This window comes from Phoxinus phoxinus (assembly GCF_949152265.1).
Source record: "Phoxinus phoxinus genome assembly, chromosome: 5".
In the NCBI taxonomy this organism is placed as follows: domain Eukaryota; kingdom Metazoa; phylum Chordata; class Actinopteri; order Cypriniformes; family Leuciscidae; genus Phoxinus; species Phoxinus phoxinus.
Window position 1 is genome coordinate 42755016 of NC_136880.1, and position 18071 is coordinate 42773086.

The following is an 18071-nucleotide window of genomic DNA, read 5'->3' on the forward strand; positions in this document are numbered from 1 at the left end:
AAACCTTCGTTGCGGAAATATGTCCTCGTCTCCGTCTGCCTTCCTGCAACCGACCCACCGTGACAGAATAAAAGCATTACAGTATCTGGCACGAATGCGGGATTAGTTTCCTTAAACTTGAGGTGATAATGTTTTAACGGCTTGGAGAGCAAAAAGATGCCTGTGAATGTTTATGATCAGGAATAAAAATGGATTGAATGTGATGAATATCTTGAAGACATAAAACAATGGAAACTGCTGGTATAATGTTTAAAATGTTTCCCTTTTTAATTTAGTTTAACTCGATGTAGGCTACTAAAATAACAATTAATAAAAACTATACAGAAAAAAAGACAAAACAAAATCAATACTTAATATGTAAATGATATAATCTGCAAATAAAACAATCTGATACAAAATATTAATAACAACTATAATAGTATCTCAATTATACTAAAATAACATTTGGCTCACATAGATTTTTCTGTAAAGCTGCTTTGTTATTGCATAAAGCAATATATAAATAAACTTGACAAAAACAGAGACTTAGCTCACTTTAATGTAGGCCTATTAATATACTTATAAATAATTTAATAAGTATTCTATGCATTTCTTATTATAGACAAATTATTAGAATATAAAGCTATAATTTTCCTTTATTTTGTATATTCAGTCGTTGAAACTCCTCAACTAAAGGGTCACGTGTGTGTCAACATTAAATCCAGTCTGAAGTCCTTAAAAACAAGTGGACAAAAACATTCAAAAGTAAAGAATGATTAAACTTTATTGGACATGAGCAGTCATATACAAAGACCCAGTATAACCGACCCATCTACAATCAAGAAACATCAGCGTGTTTGATCTGAACAGACTGAGGCTCATCCTGTCAATAAATACTTTGTTCCTGAATGGACTTTCACCCTCTAGTTCAATTAAGTGCTGAATGTATGTAAGGAAACCTTGGCACAAAAGAAAGACTTCTGGTCTACAATCACAACGCTAGACCAAAAAGCTGAACGCAGGATCTACTCCGACACGGAAACCGATTGATTCGATATAATATCTGTTTTCAAATAATAATCTAAAAGACCATTTCAGTCCAAACTCAATGACAAAAATATGTACAGTAATAACTTCTGTAGGGCAGAATAACCTGCATACACATCAAGTCATGTGTTCCCTGTATAATGGAGTTAAATGTAAAGCTCTAAAACATTATGAGGTGCTTTTTTTTTGGCAAGTTTTTTTTAATCGCGACCCATATCGACTGATGCGAAAATCCGATACACAAAAATAAAGATAGATTTGTTACGTGTCAGTCAGTCATGGGTGAGTAATTCACTTGCTGTTAACAGTCAGTGTAGATATAAGCCCTCTCCAAAGTCAGCTATTAAACAAAGAAGCTCCTGAAGACAAACGTTCGTCCTGTAACAGTTACAGTGTACTGTCAGTGTTACGGTCAAGTGCAATATTATGTGCCGATCGAATCTTCTGACTACGTGTAGAAGATGACTTCTGGGATCTGGCCGTCCTCTACGGACGTGCCGTTGTTGTTGCCCGCGGCGTAGCAGAATGTGAAGCAGGTTTTGGTGCCGGTGCCGGACGACTCGTGTGTGACCTTCCTCATGCCTTTAGTGCCGTAGTGCGAGTCCGGACCCTGCGAGAGGAGAGAGAGGAACGTTACACACACAGACGGGTTCACGGAGCATCAAGCTGATCTTTAGCACTCGTTTAACTCACGAAAAAGGAACACTTCACTGATTAGCATTAAGCTTTGTATCAGTAGAAACCCGGTAGTATTTTATAGTGACCGTGCTTCCCTCCCTCATGTCCCCCTGAGACAAGAGATTTCTGTATTGTGTGTCTGGTAAAAAACCTCAGATGACCCAAAAATCGTCATTTAGCGTTAGCTTTATTGTCCAGAGGCTCGAGACTACAGCCAGTAGCAGGAGCTCGTGCCGCATGTTTTCAACCCGCCCATAGGGCGTCTTTTCAGGTTCGAGTCAACTAGTAGCCTAGTTGTATAATTTCTCCTGATACTGGCCTCTGTAACCGGTAGGCGTGGCTTGGGAGGGGCCTCGTAGGGCAGCGAAGCAAGTGCATTCTGGGAGTTGTCGTCTTTCATCCACATGAGCCAAAAATACATTTTCTGGCTTTTCTCAGTCTAGAAGGCTCCAAATAATTTCACATTTCTACTACATAAATGACCCAATTTAAATACACATTCATCTTTCCAGCGGTGAAATATCCCTTTAATTAAATGCATTAGCAGTGCCAGTTTTAAAAGTGCCTAATGTTGTATTGTCTTCAACAACTAGTTTATATGCATCCAAGATCAAAAAACACTTTCATTTTCCTCAATCTCCAGTGCAGCATCAGCTGTTTTCTCTCAGCGTCTGAAACGGTTCATTCGAAGATTCAGTCTCTCTAAACCCCGCCTCTCTGAGCTGCTCTGCTCTGATTGGTCAGACGCCCCAGTCTGCTGTGATTGGTCAGAAAGCAAACGCTCATTATCATATCTGAATCTCAGCTCTTGATACTCAGTGATACGAACAGTAACGATGGCGTGAGTTTTACTCTTCTCGACGTGAACAACACAAACTCTTTCAGTCTCAGATACAACTAGTGTTTGAGGGCGGAGCAAAGAGACGCTGTTCAGCCAATCAAGACCAGAGGCTGGCATTATGCTAATTAATTCCAAACCTACACAGGTTCAGCAGGAAGTGAGACGGGAACATCTGACGACAGGCAAGACGGAAATGGAATAAAAAGGGAACCAGAATAACAAATGTCTTGGTGTGGATGAAATCACGGCATCAAACTGTGAGTTTAAGCAGATAAACTGATCAACACACGACCGCACCTTTAATGTAGCACAGGCGGTGTAGTTGACATTGGGCAGAACCTCCACCGGTTCCTTGAACATGACCCTGAACGTGTTGGCCGACCCGTCACAGCTGAAGCCGGTGTCGTTCTGGCCCAGAACCGTGTTGCTGTCTGTGTGGATGATCTGAAAGAAATTCAATCAGGATCTGTGAAGCACACATGCACTTACAAGCACTGTTTACTATTAGAATAATTCTGTAAATGATCATGTGGGTCATTTTTGGAGAGTTAAAATACCATATACTAGTTATTCCAGAAACTCAAACAGTAGATCAGGCCACTGGAAACTCTAGGATCATGGGTTCGGTTCCCAGGGAATACATGCACTGATAAAACGTCAACCCTGAAGTCACATTTATCAACCCTGAAGTGTGCCGAAGGCATAAATGTAAATCTATAATAATAGTTTGACTTTCTGAACAATGTAACGCTTTCAAACACTGATCTGTTTGAGCGGCCTGACATCTGATGAAGTGCAAAAAATGACAGCAAAACTCTTACGATCAACTGAACAGCATTGTTATTATTAGTTAACTAAAGCTAAATTCACGATTAAACGTTTTTTATTACTTTATTAACTAAATAACTAACATATTTAAAAAAAATAAACATTTCTCATTTTAGTTTAACTTGTAATAAAATAAATTTAACTAAAACTGAAATAATAATTCATATTTACTTTTTTTAAACAAATAAAATAATGTATTTAAAAATATATTTTTTAAATATAATATAAAATAATAGTGACGAAAACAAAAATTACAATATATATATATATTAAATAAAAACTAACTCAAATAATAAAATCTATAATAATAATCTAAAATAACAGAAATTACAAGTTTGGAAACTTTATAAACTGAAATAAAATATTTTAAAAACATTTAAAAAACATTTCTTGTTTTCATTTAGTTTAACTTCTACTAAAATAAATAAAACTAAAATAATTATTTTTTTTTTAAAATAAATAAAATACATTTAAAAATATTTAAAACACATTTTATACATATATATATTAATTAATAAAAACTATGATTGCATCTCAATGATCCTAAAATAACAGTGAAATGACAAGTTTGGAAACACTATTAACTGAAATAAAATATTAAAGCAATGAAACATCTCATTTTCATTTAATAAAAAACTGAAAAATAGTGTAAAAAACATAAAATTACAACAAATATATAAATGACACACTTCTCCTTTAAACGAAATTGCATTGATGACTAAACACGGTCTGCTGGACAGACGTACCTGTATGTTGACCTGATAGTCTGTAGGTCCGTGTATGGATCCATAAAGCCCGAAACCCACAATAAATATCCTGCGATTTACAGAGAACCTGCAAACACCATTATTGAGTTAGTGGACTGCACACGGGCGGAGACTGTAGCCGCGTTTCCATTACAGGATTGCGCAAAACTTTTGCGATATTTTCTAAATGTCGATAAAAACTCATTGCGAAATGACGGTGATTCCATTAACCGATGTTATATGACAAACAGTTTTTTTCCTCTCGCGATAATTATTCCAGAGATCATGGCGACGGATGTCGATAGGTTTATGTATATCTCAGACACTGCACTGGCCATTATTATAAATGGAAGGAGACGTGTGTGTGTGTGTGTTATCCAATCATTAATAGCAAGGAAAGACCCTTATACTGCGAGCGGCTCATATGAGGAGTTTCTCCCTTATTTCTGATTCAAGGTATTGATAAATTATGGCATTTCTTTGAGGTTTAGAATCCAGTATTCCGGTAAATCTTTTGTCTTTTATGAGTTAAATGAAGAGCTCTGTCTTGTATTCTGTCCAAACACACCGCGCAGTTTCCATTGCAGTTTTGCGGAAACATTTTTTTTTTCTCGAATAGCCTGAAAAGTTTTTTTGCGATATGTGACCCTGGACCACAAAACCAGTCACATGGGTCAATAAATTTTTTCCAAAAAAAAATCTGGAATCTGAGGATCCAAAAAAATCTAAACATTGAGAAAATCTCCTTTAAAGTTATTTATGTTCACGCTTGTGCTGCATTCACTCACAAAAATACATGTTTTATACATTTACGGTAGGAGATTTACTAAATATCTTCATGGATCTTTACTTAATATCCTAATGATTTTTGGCATAAAAGAAAAATGTCTAATTTTGACCCGTACAATGTATTGTTGGCGATTGCCACATATATTCCCGTGCGTCATGTGAATGGTTTTGTGATCCAGGGTCACATATGAGGTGTTTCTGGGTGTTTCTCCCATAGATATCCATATAAGGCTAGATGTCTTACGGCGGAGTCTCTAACGTCATCACCGGCGGCCATCTTGTCACAGGCGGGCTCATTTCTGGCGGGCTCTGTGGTTCCTGATGTACGGTGAGTGATCTGCACGAACACAAATCCTCTTATCTCGCTGAAATCTTGATTATTAACGTTATTAACGTGGCTATAATTCGGACATGTTGAAATATATAATATTATAATTATTCATAAGTATGCAGTGTCATAACTACATCTCTGACGTTTATAACAAACCAACCCGTTTGAAAATCGGTAGAAAATTTAGCAAGTTATGCTTATTTAAAAAGTACATGCACCATTAAAACACAATGTTACGAGTGAGCGAGCTGACTGTGGCAAGATGGCTGCCGTGTGCGGACGTCGACCTCCATTGGCCAGCAGCGCGGATGAGACATCTAGCCTTTATTATGTAGATCTATGGTTTCTCCCTCATTTCTGCTTCAAGCTCTTGATAAATTATGGCATTTCTTTGTTGTTTAAAATCCAGTATTACCGTAATACTTTTGTCTTTTATGAGTTTAATAAAGAGCTCTGTCTCATATTCTGTCCAAAGACACTGCATTCCATTGCATTTTGCGAAATATTCCTTTTTCAAATTGCCTGAAAAACCCCATCATGCGAGCGTTAATTTTTTTGCGATATATGGGAGTTTTTTTTATTTATTTATGCGTTTCCATTGGGCCTATTTTTAATTTGCGCAATTTTTCGGGTAATGGAAACAAGGCTTGTGAGATTTTGTCTTCCGGCTCACCGGATGCGGTCGCTGGTCCCGCTGTAGCCCCAGCGGCTCTCCACCTGCCCGAAGCGCGTGATGCTGCACTCCTTCCCCCGCAGACAGCAGCGCGGCCGGTCGATGAACTCCACGCGAGGTTTAGGGTTCACCGTGAAGTGCAGGAAGAGACTCACCACCTCTCGGTCCGTCAGAATGGCTGATTGAGCAGGACCTGAGTGAAACACACACACACACACGCTCACATTTACAGGGTTCGAACCGATACTGTAAAATAAAAATCAAGGACTTTCTCTTTGGTTTTCAAGGACTTAAAATCAGAGATCTCACTTATCAAACAATATCTTTATTACCTTTCAAATTCTAAAAAAGGTAAATCGATAAACAAAAATAAAACAAAATGGTACAAATAAAGTGCGGCAGATGCAATGACTGCGGTAACTTTAACTATTGAAAGGATACTATGATAAAAATTAGGGCTGTAACGATTAATCGCGATTAATCAAAATTCAAAATAAAAGTTTGTGTTTACATAATATATGTGTGTGTATTGTGTATAATTATTTTGTATATATAAATACATACACATGCATGTATATATTTGAGAAATATTTGCATTTATATACTGCATATATATTTTTATATGATTTATATTATATATAAATAGAACTATTTTATATATAAATAACACATTTTTATTAAATATATACATGCATGTGTGTGTATTTATATATACAAAATAATTATACACAATACACACACATTTATTATGTAAACACAAACTTTTATTTTGAATTTTGATTAATCGCGATTAATCGTTACAGCCCTAATAAAAATATTGCTTTCTTTATTAAAACTGATTCCCCCCCCTCATGAATATATGATTGACCTGAAAAATTAAATCTATATCATATATTTGGATATTTATGAGCAATATCACACTCATAGCCATGCGAAATGCCTCCATATCTATTATGAGACGGGCTGCAGTGTTCATTTTGTGTGAAAAGATTGTTTTATCAATAAAATTAAACACATCTTACATATTGTGTCTTTCAATAATTCAAGCACCTTTTCATACATGTCTGTTTTCCAGGACTTGAATTAAACAAAAATTCAAGCATTTTAAAGGATTAGTTCACTTTCAAATGAAAATTTCCTGATAATTTACTCTCCCCATGTCATCCAAACGCCCGTCTTGTACCGTCTGAGATGCGGCACGCATTACATCATCACGTTGGAAAGGTCACGCGTGACGTAGTCGGAAGAACCGACCCAGTGTTTACAAGTGTGGAGTAGGAGGACCGTTCAAAGTTATTGTATGTTGAATGACTCATATTTATATGTATTTGTGTCAGTTTATTGTTTAAAATGGTCCTTACGTGTGCATATCCTGATGTTTAACGACGTCACACGTGACCTTTCCAACGTGATGATGTAATGCGTGCCGCATCTCAGAGACGGTACAAGACGAGCAATTGTGGTTAAAAAGTATATCATTTTTATAAAATGTCCGCTAGTTTGTCTAGAGGAGACTCTTATTCCTCGGCTGGGATCGTGTCGAGACTGAAACTCACATCTGGACCTTCAAACCGTTGGTCGCCATTGAAGTCCATTATATGGAGAACAATCCTGGAATGATTTCCTCAAAAACCTTCATTTCTTTTCGACTGAAGAAAGACATGAACATCTTGGATGACGTGCGGGAGAGTAAATTATCAGGAACTTTTCATTTGAAAGTGAACTTCTCCTTTAAGCACCTTGTATGAACCCTGTCTTTACCCCTATAAAGCTTTAAGCCAGGGTTCCTCAAACTCACTGTCCTGCACAGTTTAGCTCCAACCCTGATCCAACACACCTAGCTGTGAGTTTCTAGTGATCCTGAAGACATTGATTAGCTTGTTCAGGTGTGTTTGATGTGTATTGGAGCTAAACTGTGCAGGACAGTGGCCCTCCATGAAAGTGGTCCGCCATAAAAACCTGATAGAAAACAAAGAGAGAACGGTCGAGACCTGCGGCGAACTCCTCTATAGTCATGAGAGGGAAGCGGATGAGACTGAGGGCTTTTCCCAGCACACGTCTCTTGTTCTCCGGCGTGGGCTGAAGCTGCTGTCGATGTGTTTCGGCCTCCGCCCAGCGAACCGCCGCCACGAACAAACGCACTTCTCGCACGCCCAGAGTATCTCTCTCCAACACCGCAAACAGTGTGTCTGTGAGAGAGAGAGAGAGAGAGAGAGAGATTAATACCATAAAAAGTATTTATAATTCAATTATTATATTATTATACAATTACTATAATTCAAAACAGCCGTTTTCTATGGGAATATATGTTAACATGTAATTTATTCCTGTGAACAAATCTATATTTTCAGCGTCTTCAGTGTCACATGATCCTTCAGAAATCATTCCAATATGCTGATTACTGCTACTGATTATTATCAGTTGAAAACAGTCGTGCTGCTTCATAAACATGTGGAAACCATGTAAATATATTCAGGATTCTTTGATGTATAGAGTTCAAAAGAAGGGGGGGGGGGGGGTCATACTGAAACTTTTAAATGGTAGAGTATCATTTTAAAATAATGGCGCATGGCCTTTATTTATCAGTTTAGTAAAAGAAGATATGAAAAGTTTTTCAAGTCAACACTAACAAATTTAAGAACAAGAAATTATTATAAGCAATGCAGCTAAAAAAAAAACAATAGGATGAAGTCAAATAAATACATAAAACGAGTCGCCTTAAATTTTTGGCATGATAATGTGATATATTGATTAGCGGTGGAATCTTAAGGCACCTTTTTTTATATTAATTATTACAATACTTCATATTGGTTTGAGTTATGAGGTTTTAGGAGCCAATGGAGTCACAAGGTTTAGTCACAAGCTCTTTTAAATGCTTTTCATTGGTTGAATATTTGTAAAACCCACATACAGAGGTAAACGATGACCAATAGCATTGATTTTTTAAAAATAAAACAAAATAAAAAATGACAAAATATAGAGATACACGGGTTTCTGCCTGAAAGCGACAATATATTCTGTTTTGTAGCATTTAATTAAATTATTTAATTTTTTGCCATTTGTGAACCTGGACCACAAAACCAGTCACATGACGCACGGGTATATCTGTGGCAATAGCCAACTATACATTGTATGGGCCAAAATTATCAATAATTATTTTATGCCAAAAATCATGAGGATATTAAGATCATGTTCCATGAAGATATTTAGTAAATGTCCTACCGTAAATATATAAAACATGTATTTTTGTGAGTGAATGCAGCACAATCGTGAACATAAATGCACAACTTTAAAGGAGATTTTCTCAATGTTTAGATTTTTTTGCATCCTCAGATTCCAGATTTTCAATAGTTGTATCTCGACCAAATATTGTCATATCTTAACAAACCATACATCAGTGGAGAGATTATTTATTCAGCTTTCAGATAAATTTCAATAAATTGACCCTTGTGACTGGTTTTGTGATCCAGGGTCACATTTAATCATTTTATGCCTTTGTAATTCGCCTCAACATTTTAGATCTTTATGGAAGACTATTTTATGGATGATTTGTGTGTGGAATTAAAAGTAAGCAGAGTATATAACAATGCCATCGCACATCTGTGTTTAAAAACTAAACTCACAATCGATTCTGAAACTTTCAGAATGCGTCGGAGAATGCTTTTTTTTTTCCTCCCACCCCCTAATATTGATATTGATTCAGTCCTGTCGTGGTTTGACTGAGCAGCAGGCCTGGTGTACCGTGGGCTTGAAGCCATGATACAGTACCGAGATCAATATCTGTGAATCCCTCCGCAGCCAGAGCGTCTCCGGTGTTCTTGTCGATGTTCTCCAGGCACAGACTGGCCAGCTGAGGCTCATCGAAGAGTCTCGCCTTGACACAAACAACACAATCAGCCTATCAGAACCACAGCAGCTGGGAGTGCACACGTCACACACACACAGGGTTTGAAATGAACACACGCCAGATGCGTGTATAAATCTACAGTGGCGGTAACGCTGTTAAATCACGAGCCAATTTGGTGTGTTACTTATTATATTTACTCAGTTTGCTGGGGAAGTTCGTGAATCATGTAAGACAAATCTGCGCAGTTTAGCGCAAATACTCGTGAGTCGTCATGATATATTAAATACAGTGTATTGTGTAGAATCTGCTCATATCTGCTTACTTGAACACACACGTCACTACTAGGGATGTGCACGAATTTTCACATTTTCTGTACCGGTAATTATTATTTGAAAAATAAAATATGCAGTGAATTCCTGATAAATCCCAAGCACTAACTCGCAGTTATAATTAAATCCTCTGGGTGGCGCTGTGGAGCGCGTTTAACAAGTTTTTTGTATTTGATCACATAATGTCGTCGTCTGCCTCGCAAAGTTTGGAATTACTAGTTGGAAATTATGTTACTAAATGATCTTACAAAATGGAATTACTTTTGATCAAATTAATTAATTAATCTGGAGTTATAATATCATCAACACAATGAGAAATCACATGGAATCCAGACAGCAGTGGACTGAGGAAAGACAGCTGTCCATCACTGCATCACGACTGTAAGCGCAGCTGTAGCGCGAGTGATCCGAGATGATAACTTATCTAATAGCAAAATGATTTTGAGACATATTCTTCCTTTAAGTTTCGTTGAGGGAGAGGTTTAAGAACTTACAACACAGTTATCTGTGTGTCTCTGAAACGTCTGTCAGCGCAGCGCGTTTCCTCTCGAGCATAAGTTGTTTTTTCCGTTCGCTGCTTGAGCTTAAATCCTTTTGTTCTTTATATTTTTTTGTTTACACATAGGCCAACTGTTTAGTGTTTTAAATTAAAAGAAAACTTTGACATATATTGTAAGCTTGTTATGTATATTGCCTAATCGTAAGCTTGTTCAGAAATGGTGACAAAAAAAAAAAAATCTTTAAAAATAACGTCTTTTTCATTAAAGGTCATTTAAATAAACTAATATGAGCCCGAATATTCGAATGCAATATTTTTGAAAAATGCCCATCCCTAGTCACTACGCAACACATAACTGCACGCTTGATCATATGCATTGAAGCAATAGCGAAGATTTAAAAGGATTTTGTTTGAATAAGAAATTAATGTATGTAATCCAAATTTTATAATAAATAAATATATAAGATGTGACGTAGTTAATCTGGTTTATGACTTTTTTTTTTGGCTAGGAGAAGTTCTGAATGGCCGGTAACCAGTAGCCAAATTGGCTGGTGAGTGAAAAAGTTCATTTCAAACCCTACACACACACACACACACACACACCTGTGTAAGCAGCATGAACGCGTTGTCCGCCCGCAGGTTCTTCTTGAGGAACTCCACACAGTGAGCCTCCAGGGCCGGGACGGCGTACTTCTTGGCGGTGTAGAGAGTGGTCATCACCGTCTCCGGGCCGATCTGGACTTCATCCGAGTACAGGAACCTGGAGAGAAGATCGACGTCTACATCGTGCTGGACAACACTTCTAGCTCGGCATCGCTGAGATTTTTTATGTTTCTGAAAGAAGTCTCTTATGCTCAAGGCTGCATTTATTTAATTCAAAATACAAAAAGCAAAAAAATTTGAAATATTATTATAATGTAAAACATGTTTTCTATGTGAATATATAGTAAAGTGTAATTTATTCCTGTGATCAAAGCTGAATTTATCATCATTACTCCAGTCTTCAGTGTCACATGATCCTCCAGAAATCAGAATAATATGTAGGGATGCATAACGATTAATCGCAACTAATCGTTTGCAGAATTTTTTGTTTACATCATATATGTGTGTGTACTGTGTAAAATAATATGTATGATGTATAATAATTATGTATTTATAAATACACACATATGCATGTATATATTTAAAAAAGATGTACGTTTATATACATTTTTATATTTAAATATAATTTATATTATATATAATTATAAATACTTGATTTTTTTCTTAAAATTATACATGCATGTTTGTGTATTTATATATACATAATTATTATACACAGACAGTACACATATATGATGCAAACAAAAACTTTTATTCTGCAAACGATTAGTTGCGATTAATCGTTATGCAACGCTAATAATATGATCAAAAAACATTCATTATTATTATCAATGTTGAAAACTTTTTTTTTCAGGATTCTCTGATGAATAGAAAGTTTACAAAACAGCATTTATTTGAATTTATTTGTCTTTACTGTCACTTTTGATCAATTCTAATGCATCCTTGCTGAATAAAACTATTGATTTCTTTTTTTTTTTATCTTACTGACCCCAAACTTTTGAACGGTAGTGTATAATGTTACAAAAGCTTTATATTTCAGATAAATGCTGTACTTTTGAACTTTCTATTCATCAAAGAATCCTGAATTTTTTATATAGCTGTTTTCAACATGAATAATAAACGTTTCTTGAGCATTTCTGAAGGATCATGTGACACTGAAGACTGGAGTAATGATGCTGAAAATTCAGCTTTGATCACAGGAATAAATTACATTTTAAAAAATAGAAACTTTTTTTATTTTAAATTGTAATAATATTTCACAATATTCCTGTGTTTTTTGTGTGTTTTTTTATCAAATAAATGCCGCCTTGGTGAGCAGAAGAGACTTCTTTTAAAGATATTAAAATCTAACTGATCCAAACTTTTGAACATATAAATATACATGCATATTATTATTAGGAAACCTGATCATACTTGAGCAATGACAGGAACGCCGCCGCTTCTACATCGGGAAGCTCGATCTCTGTGGATGTGGTGGCCATGCCTCCATTAAACATGGCATCAAATACTGCACTGCCGGCTGCCAGAACAAACCTGGAATGGCCATAGTCACATTATAAATAATACATTTATAATACTGTACATAGGCTATATTTAATAAATTGCATGAACAATATGCACATAACCAGTCAAATCAAAATATGTTTACAGGTAGTATTTGCCATTAGCTTTGCCTTTCATTTATTCTGATTTCAATTTTAAAAAAACAATTTGGGGAGACATATGTGAGTGTGTGTGTATGCATGTGTGTGTGAGTGCATGTAAATGTTTTCTATCCCGGTAGGGACTAAATGCACACACACTCATGAGGAGTCCTGTCACTGTAGACCTAAATTGAGGAAACAAGCTTATAAATCATACAGAATGAGTTTTTTTGAAAATGCAGAATGTGTTTGTGTCTGTGTGTGATGATGAGTATGTTTAGGGGTCGGGTTAGTGTGTGTGTGTGTGTGTGTGTGTGTGTATGTGATGGGTAGGTTTAGGGGTCGGGTTAGTGTGTGTGTGTGTGATGATGAGTATGTTTAGGGGTCGGGTTAGTGTGTGTGTGTGTGTGTGTGTGTGTGTGTGTGTGTATGTGATGGGTAGGTTTAGGGGTCGGGTTAGTGTGTGTGTGTGTGTGATGATGAGTATGTTTAGGGGTCGGGTTAGTGTGTGTGTGTGTGTGTGTGTGTGTGTGTGTGTGTGTATGTGATGGGTAGGTTTAGGGGTCGGGTTAGTGTGTGTGTGTGTGATGATGAGTATGTTTAGGGGTCGGGTTAGTGTGTGTGTGTGTGTGTGTGATGGGTAGGTTTAGGGGTCGGGTTAGTGTGTGTGTTTGGATAAGTTTAGGGGTCGGGTTAGTGTGTGTGTGATGTGTAAGTTTAGGGGTCGGGTTAGTGTGTGTGTGTATGTGATGGGTAGGTTTAGGGGTCGGGTTAGTGTGTGTGTGATGATGAGTATGTTTAGGGGTCGGGTTAGTGTGTGTGTGTGTGTGTGATGGGTAGGTTTAGGGGTCGGGTTAGTGTGTGTGTGTGATGATGAGTATGTTTAGGGGTCGGGTTAGTGTGTGTGTGTGTGTGTGTATGTGATGGGTAGGTTTAGGGGTCGTGTTAGTGTGTGTGTGTGTGTGTGTGACGGGCAGGTTTAGGGGTCGGGTGTGTATGTGTGTGTGTGAGAGTGTGTGTTGGGTAGGTTTAGGGGTCGGGTTACTGTGTGATGGGAAGGTTTAGGGGTCGGGTTAGTGTGTGTGTGATGGGTAGGTTTAGGGGTCGGGTTAGTGTGTGTGTGTGTGTGTGTGTGTGATGGGAAGGTTTAGAGGTCGGGAGTGTATGTGTGTGATGGGTAGGTTTAGGGGTCGGGTTACTGTGTGATGGGAAGGTTTAGGGGTCGGGTTAGTGTGTGTGTGATGGGTAGGTTTAGGGGTCGGGTTAGTATGTGTGTGATGGGTAGGTTTAGGGGTCGGGTTACTGTGTGATGGGAAGGTTTAGGGGTCGGGTTAGTGTGTGTGTGATGGGTAGGTTTAGGGGTCGGGTTAGTGTGTGTGTGTGTGTGTGTGTGATGGGAAGGTTTAGGGGTCGGGTTAGTATGTGTGTGATGGGTAGGTTTAGGGGTCGGGTTACTGTGTGATGGGAAGGTTTAGGGGTCGGGTTAGTGTGTGTGTGATGGGTAGGTTTAGGGGTCGGGTTAGTGTGTGTGTGTGTGTGATGGGAAGGTTTAGAGGTCGGGTGTGTATGTGTGTGTTGGGTAGGTTTAGGGGTCGGGTTAGTGTGTGTGTGTGTGTGTGATGGGTAGGTTTAGGGGTCGGGTTACTGTGTGATGGGAAGGTTTAGGGGTCGGGTTAGTGTGTGTGTGTGTGTGTGTGTGATGGGTAGGTTTAGGGGTCGGGTTACTATGTGATGGGAAGGTTTAGGGGTCGGGTGTGTGTATGTGTGTGTTGGGTAGGTTTAGGGGTCGGGTTAGTGTGTGTGTGTGTGTGTGTGATGGGAAGGTTTAGGGGTCGGGTGTGTATGTGTGTGTTGGGTAAGTTTAGGGGTCGGGTTAGTGTGTGTGTGTGTGTGATGGGAAGGTTTAGGGGTCGGGTGTGTGTGTGTGTGTGTGTATGTGTGTGTTGGGTAGGTTTAGGGGTCGAGTTAGTGTGTGTGTGTGTGTGATGGGTAGGTTTAGGGGTCAGGTTAGTGTGTGTGTGTTGGGTAGGTTTAGGGGTCGGGTTAGTGTGTGTATGTGTGTGTGTGTGTGTGATGGGTAGGTTTAGGGGTCGGATTACTGTGTGATGGGAAGGTTTAGGGGTCGGGTTAGTGTGTGTGTATGTGTGTGTTGGGTAGGTTTAGGGGTCGGGTTACTATGTGATGGAAAGGTTTAGGGGTCGGGTGTGTGTATGTGTGTGTTGGGTAGGTTTAGGGGTCGGGTTAGTGTGTGTGTGTGTGTGTGATGGGAAGGTTTAGGGGTCGGGTGTGTATGTGTGTGTTGGGTAAGTTTAGGGGTCGGGTTAGTGTGTGTGTGTGTGATGGGAAGGTTTAGGGGTCGGGTGTGTGTGTGTGTGTATGTGTGTGTTGGGTAGGTTTAGGGGTCGAGTTAGTGTGTGTGATGGGTAGGTTTAGGGGTCAGGTTAGTGTGTGTGTGTGATGGGTAGGTTTAGGGGTCAGGTTAGTGTGTGTGTGTGTGTTGGGTAGGTTTAGGGGTCGGGTTAGTGTGTGTGTGTGTGTGTGTTGGGTAGGTTTAGGGGTCGGGTTAGTGTGTGTGTTGGGTAGGTTTAGGGGTCGGGTTAGTGTGTGTGTGTGTGTTGGGTAGGTTTAGGGGTCGGGTTAGTGTGTGTGTGTGTGTGTTGGGTAGGTTTAGGGGTCGGGTTAGTGTGTGTGTGTGTTGGGTAGGTTTAGGGGTCGGGTTAGTGTGTGTGTGTGTTGGGTAGGTTTAGGGGTCGGGTTAGTGTGTGTGTGTGTGTGTTGGGTAGGTTTAGGGGTCGGGTTAGTGTGTGTGTGTGTGTGTGTTGGGTAGGTTTAGGGGTCGGGTTAGTGTGTGTGTTGGGTAGGTTTAGGGGTCGGGTTAGTGTGTGTGTGTGTGTTGGGTAGGTTTAGGGGTCGGGTTAGTGTGTGTGTGTGTGTGTGTTGGGTAGGTTTAGGGGTCGGGTTAGTGTGTGTGTGTGTTGGGTAGGTTTAGGGGTCGGGTTAGTGTGTGTGTGTGTTGGGTAGGTTTAGGGGTCAGGTTAGTGTGTGTGTGTGTTGGGTAGGTTTAGGGGTCGGGTTAGTGTGTGTGTGTGTGTGTGTTGGGTAGGTTTAGGGGTCGGGTTAGTGTGTGTGTGTGATGGGTAGGTTTAGGGGTCAGGTTAGTGTGTGTGTGATGGGTAGGTTTAGGGGTCGGGTTAGTGTAAGGAGACAGAAAATTAGTTTGGACAGTATAAAAACCATTACGTATATGGATAGCCCCACAAAATAGCGAACTAAACTGTGTGTGTAAATAATAACAGAACTTTTATTTTTAATAGTTTGATGGAATAATAATGTCATCAGTGCATTTAGTTAATCACCTGTGTGCAGGTATCCGCTGGACTCCCATTCCTTTACCAACTAGAAAGTGAACATCACTCAGTACTTCATTATTGAACAAGAACGCAAATCTCTCTTTAACAGTGCTTTTCGTCGCCTGCCAGTTATAAACGGGCTCCCGGTACACGAGCACGGCAGCTGCGGACAGAGACGAGTGTGTGGCCGGTGTCACCGCTGCGTTAGACGGGCTTCCGGTCATATTCGAGGCGGGCGGAGCCAGCGGGCCCATCACCGCAGCGGCAGCCGGGAGAGAGTTCATCAGATTCGGCGGAGGTCCAGACGCGACACCGGGGCTTTCCGATCCCGCGGGCCCCGTTTGAGGGTTTGAGCGTCTCGTTACGCCATGAGAGCCTCCACCGCCACCAACGGATCCTCCGTGACTCGCAGCCAAGGCGTAAGGACTGTTGCTCGGTTGGCTGTTACCCAAAGGTCCGTGTCCGGAGAAATTTAAACACGGAACCCGACCGCTATTGTCTCCGGTAGCCATCTTGGACTAAGGCGCGCACCCGTTGAATGAGTAAACAAATCACGCGCAATGCCAGTATCCTGTCAGTACAGGCGCACAACATCCGGTATTTAAAGGGATAGTTTACCCCCAAAAAATAAATTTTTGTCATCATTTACTCACCCCTAAGTTGTTCTAAACCTGTGAGTTTCTTTGTTCCCAGAAGAATATATTTTGAAGAATGTTGATAATCAAACGGTGTTTCTTGATATTCCGATTTCATCTAATTTAATGTCAACACAACGTGAATTTCACACGCATTGAGTGAACTGATTGATTTTACCTATCATAGCCTATAGGCTATATGCTTTTGGGTTTGTAAAACATGTTGTGGAATATGTTTGTTTGATAATATGTGTTAATAAATCGCATGTGTTTTTAATTTAGATACAGGATAGTTTTTGATAAATCAGCGATGGTCCACTTTTCCTGAAAAGAAATTTGTCTGGAGTGCATGATCTCAAAGAGTATAATGCCCTTTTCACAAGATGTAAAATAAGTATTTGTGTGTGTGTGTGAAGTTTTAGCTCAAAATACCCCACAGATATTTTTATATATCATGTTAAAATTGTCACTTTTTGAGGGTCAAGTCAAGAATATTTGTATAGCGCTTTTCACAATACAGATTGTATCAAAGCAGCTTCACAGTATTAAATTAAAATAATAATAATAAAACGTCCATGTTTGGTAATGCTAATCAATAGTATTATTCATTGATTAATTAAATTGAATATCCCCAACTGAGCAAGCCAAAGGCAACAGTGGCAAGGAAACGAAAAACTCCATTAGGTGACCTAATGGTGACCTAAAACTCCATCAGGTGACCTAAAACTCAATCAGGTGACCTAATGGTGACCTAAAACTCCATCAGGTGACCTAAAACTCAATCAGGTGACCTAATGGTGACCTAAAACTCCATCAGGTGACCCAATGAAGAAAAAAAAAAAACCTTGGGAGAACCCAGGCTCAGTCGGGGGCCAGTTCTCCTCTGGTGGTTATGAACTAGAGGCTGGATTTAACTGTAAGATTAAAACATTTATATGAATGCCTGGCTGAAGAGATGCGTCTTTAATCTAGTTTTGAACTGGGAGAGCGACTCTGAGCAACGAACAGTATCAGGAAGGCTATTCCAGAGTTTTGAAGCTAGATGTGAGAATGCTCTCCCTCCTTTGGTGGACTTAGATATCCTAGGTATAACCAAAAGCATCGAATTTAGCGATCTTAAAGAGCGCGATGGATTATAGGGCGATAGAAGATTCGTTAAATAGACTGGAGCTAAGCCGTTTAGGGCTTTATAAGTCAGTAACAATACCTTATAATTAATATCAGAAACTGATAGCATATTACGTAGCTTAGCA

General features: G+C 39.1%; 2 protein-coding genes across 2 annotated transcripts in view; both read right to left on the bottom strand.

Annotated features, from left to right (window-relative positions):
- Positions 1-18071, bottom strand: part of map2k2b (mitogen-activated protein kinase kinase 2b) — a 529628-nt gene that overhangs the window by 254663 nt on the left and 256894 nt on the right. The window lies entirely within an intron of this gene.
- btbd2b (BTB (POZ) domain containing 2b) lies at positions 1203-16786 on the bottom strand. The gene is made up of 9 exons (XM_079612940.1): positions 16190-16786; positions 12604-12723; positions 11191-11347; positions 9681-9786; positions 7904-8101; positions 5913-6105; positions 4120-4207; positions 2843-2989; positions 1203-1636 (listed from the first exon to the last, which is right to left on the bottom strand). Exons 1-9 carry the CDS (start codon positions 16693-16695, stop codon positions 1475-1477), a joined length of 1677 nt encoding a protein of 558 aa, XP_079469066.1. The 5' UTR covers positions 16696-16786; the 3' UTR covers positions 1203-1474.

Coding starts and splice junctions, on each gene's coding strand:
- btbd2b (XM_079612940.1), bottom strand. CDS start 16,695: ATGGCTACCGGAGACAATAGCGGTCGGGTTCCGTGTTTAAATTTCTCC. Junction 11,348..12,603: donor GCGTTCCTGTCATTGCTCAA/GTATGATCAGGT, acceptor TCTTCTCTCCAG/GTTCCTGTACTCGGATGAAG. Junction 6,106..7,903: donor TATAGAGGAGTTCGCCGCAG/GTCTCGACCGTT, acceptor TGTTTCACTCAG/GTCCTGCTCAATCAGCCATT.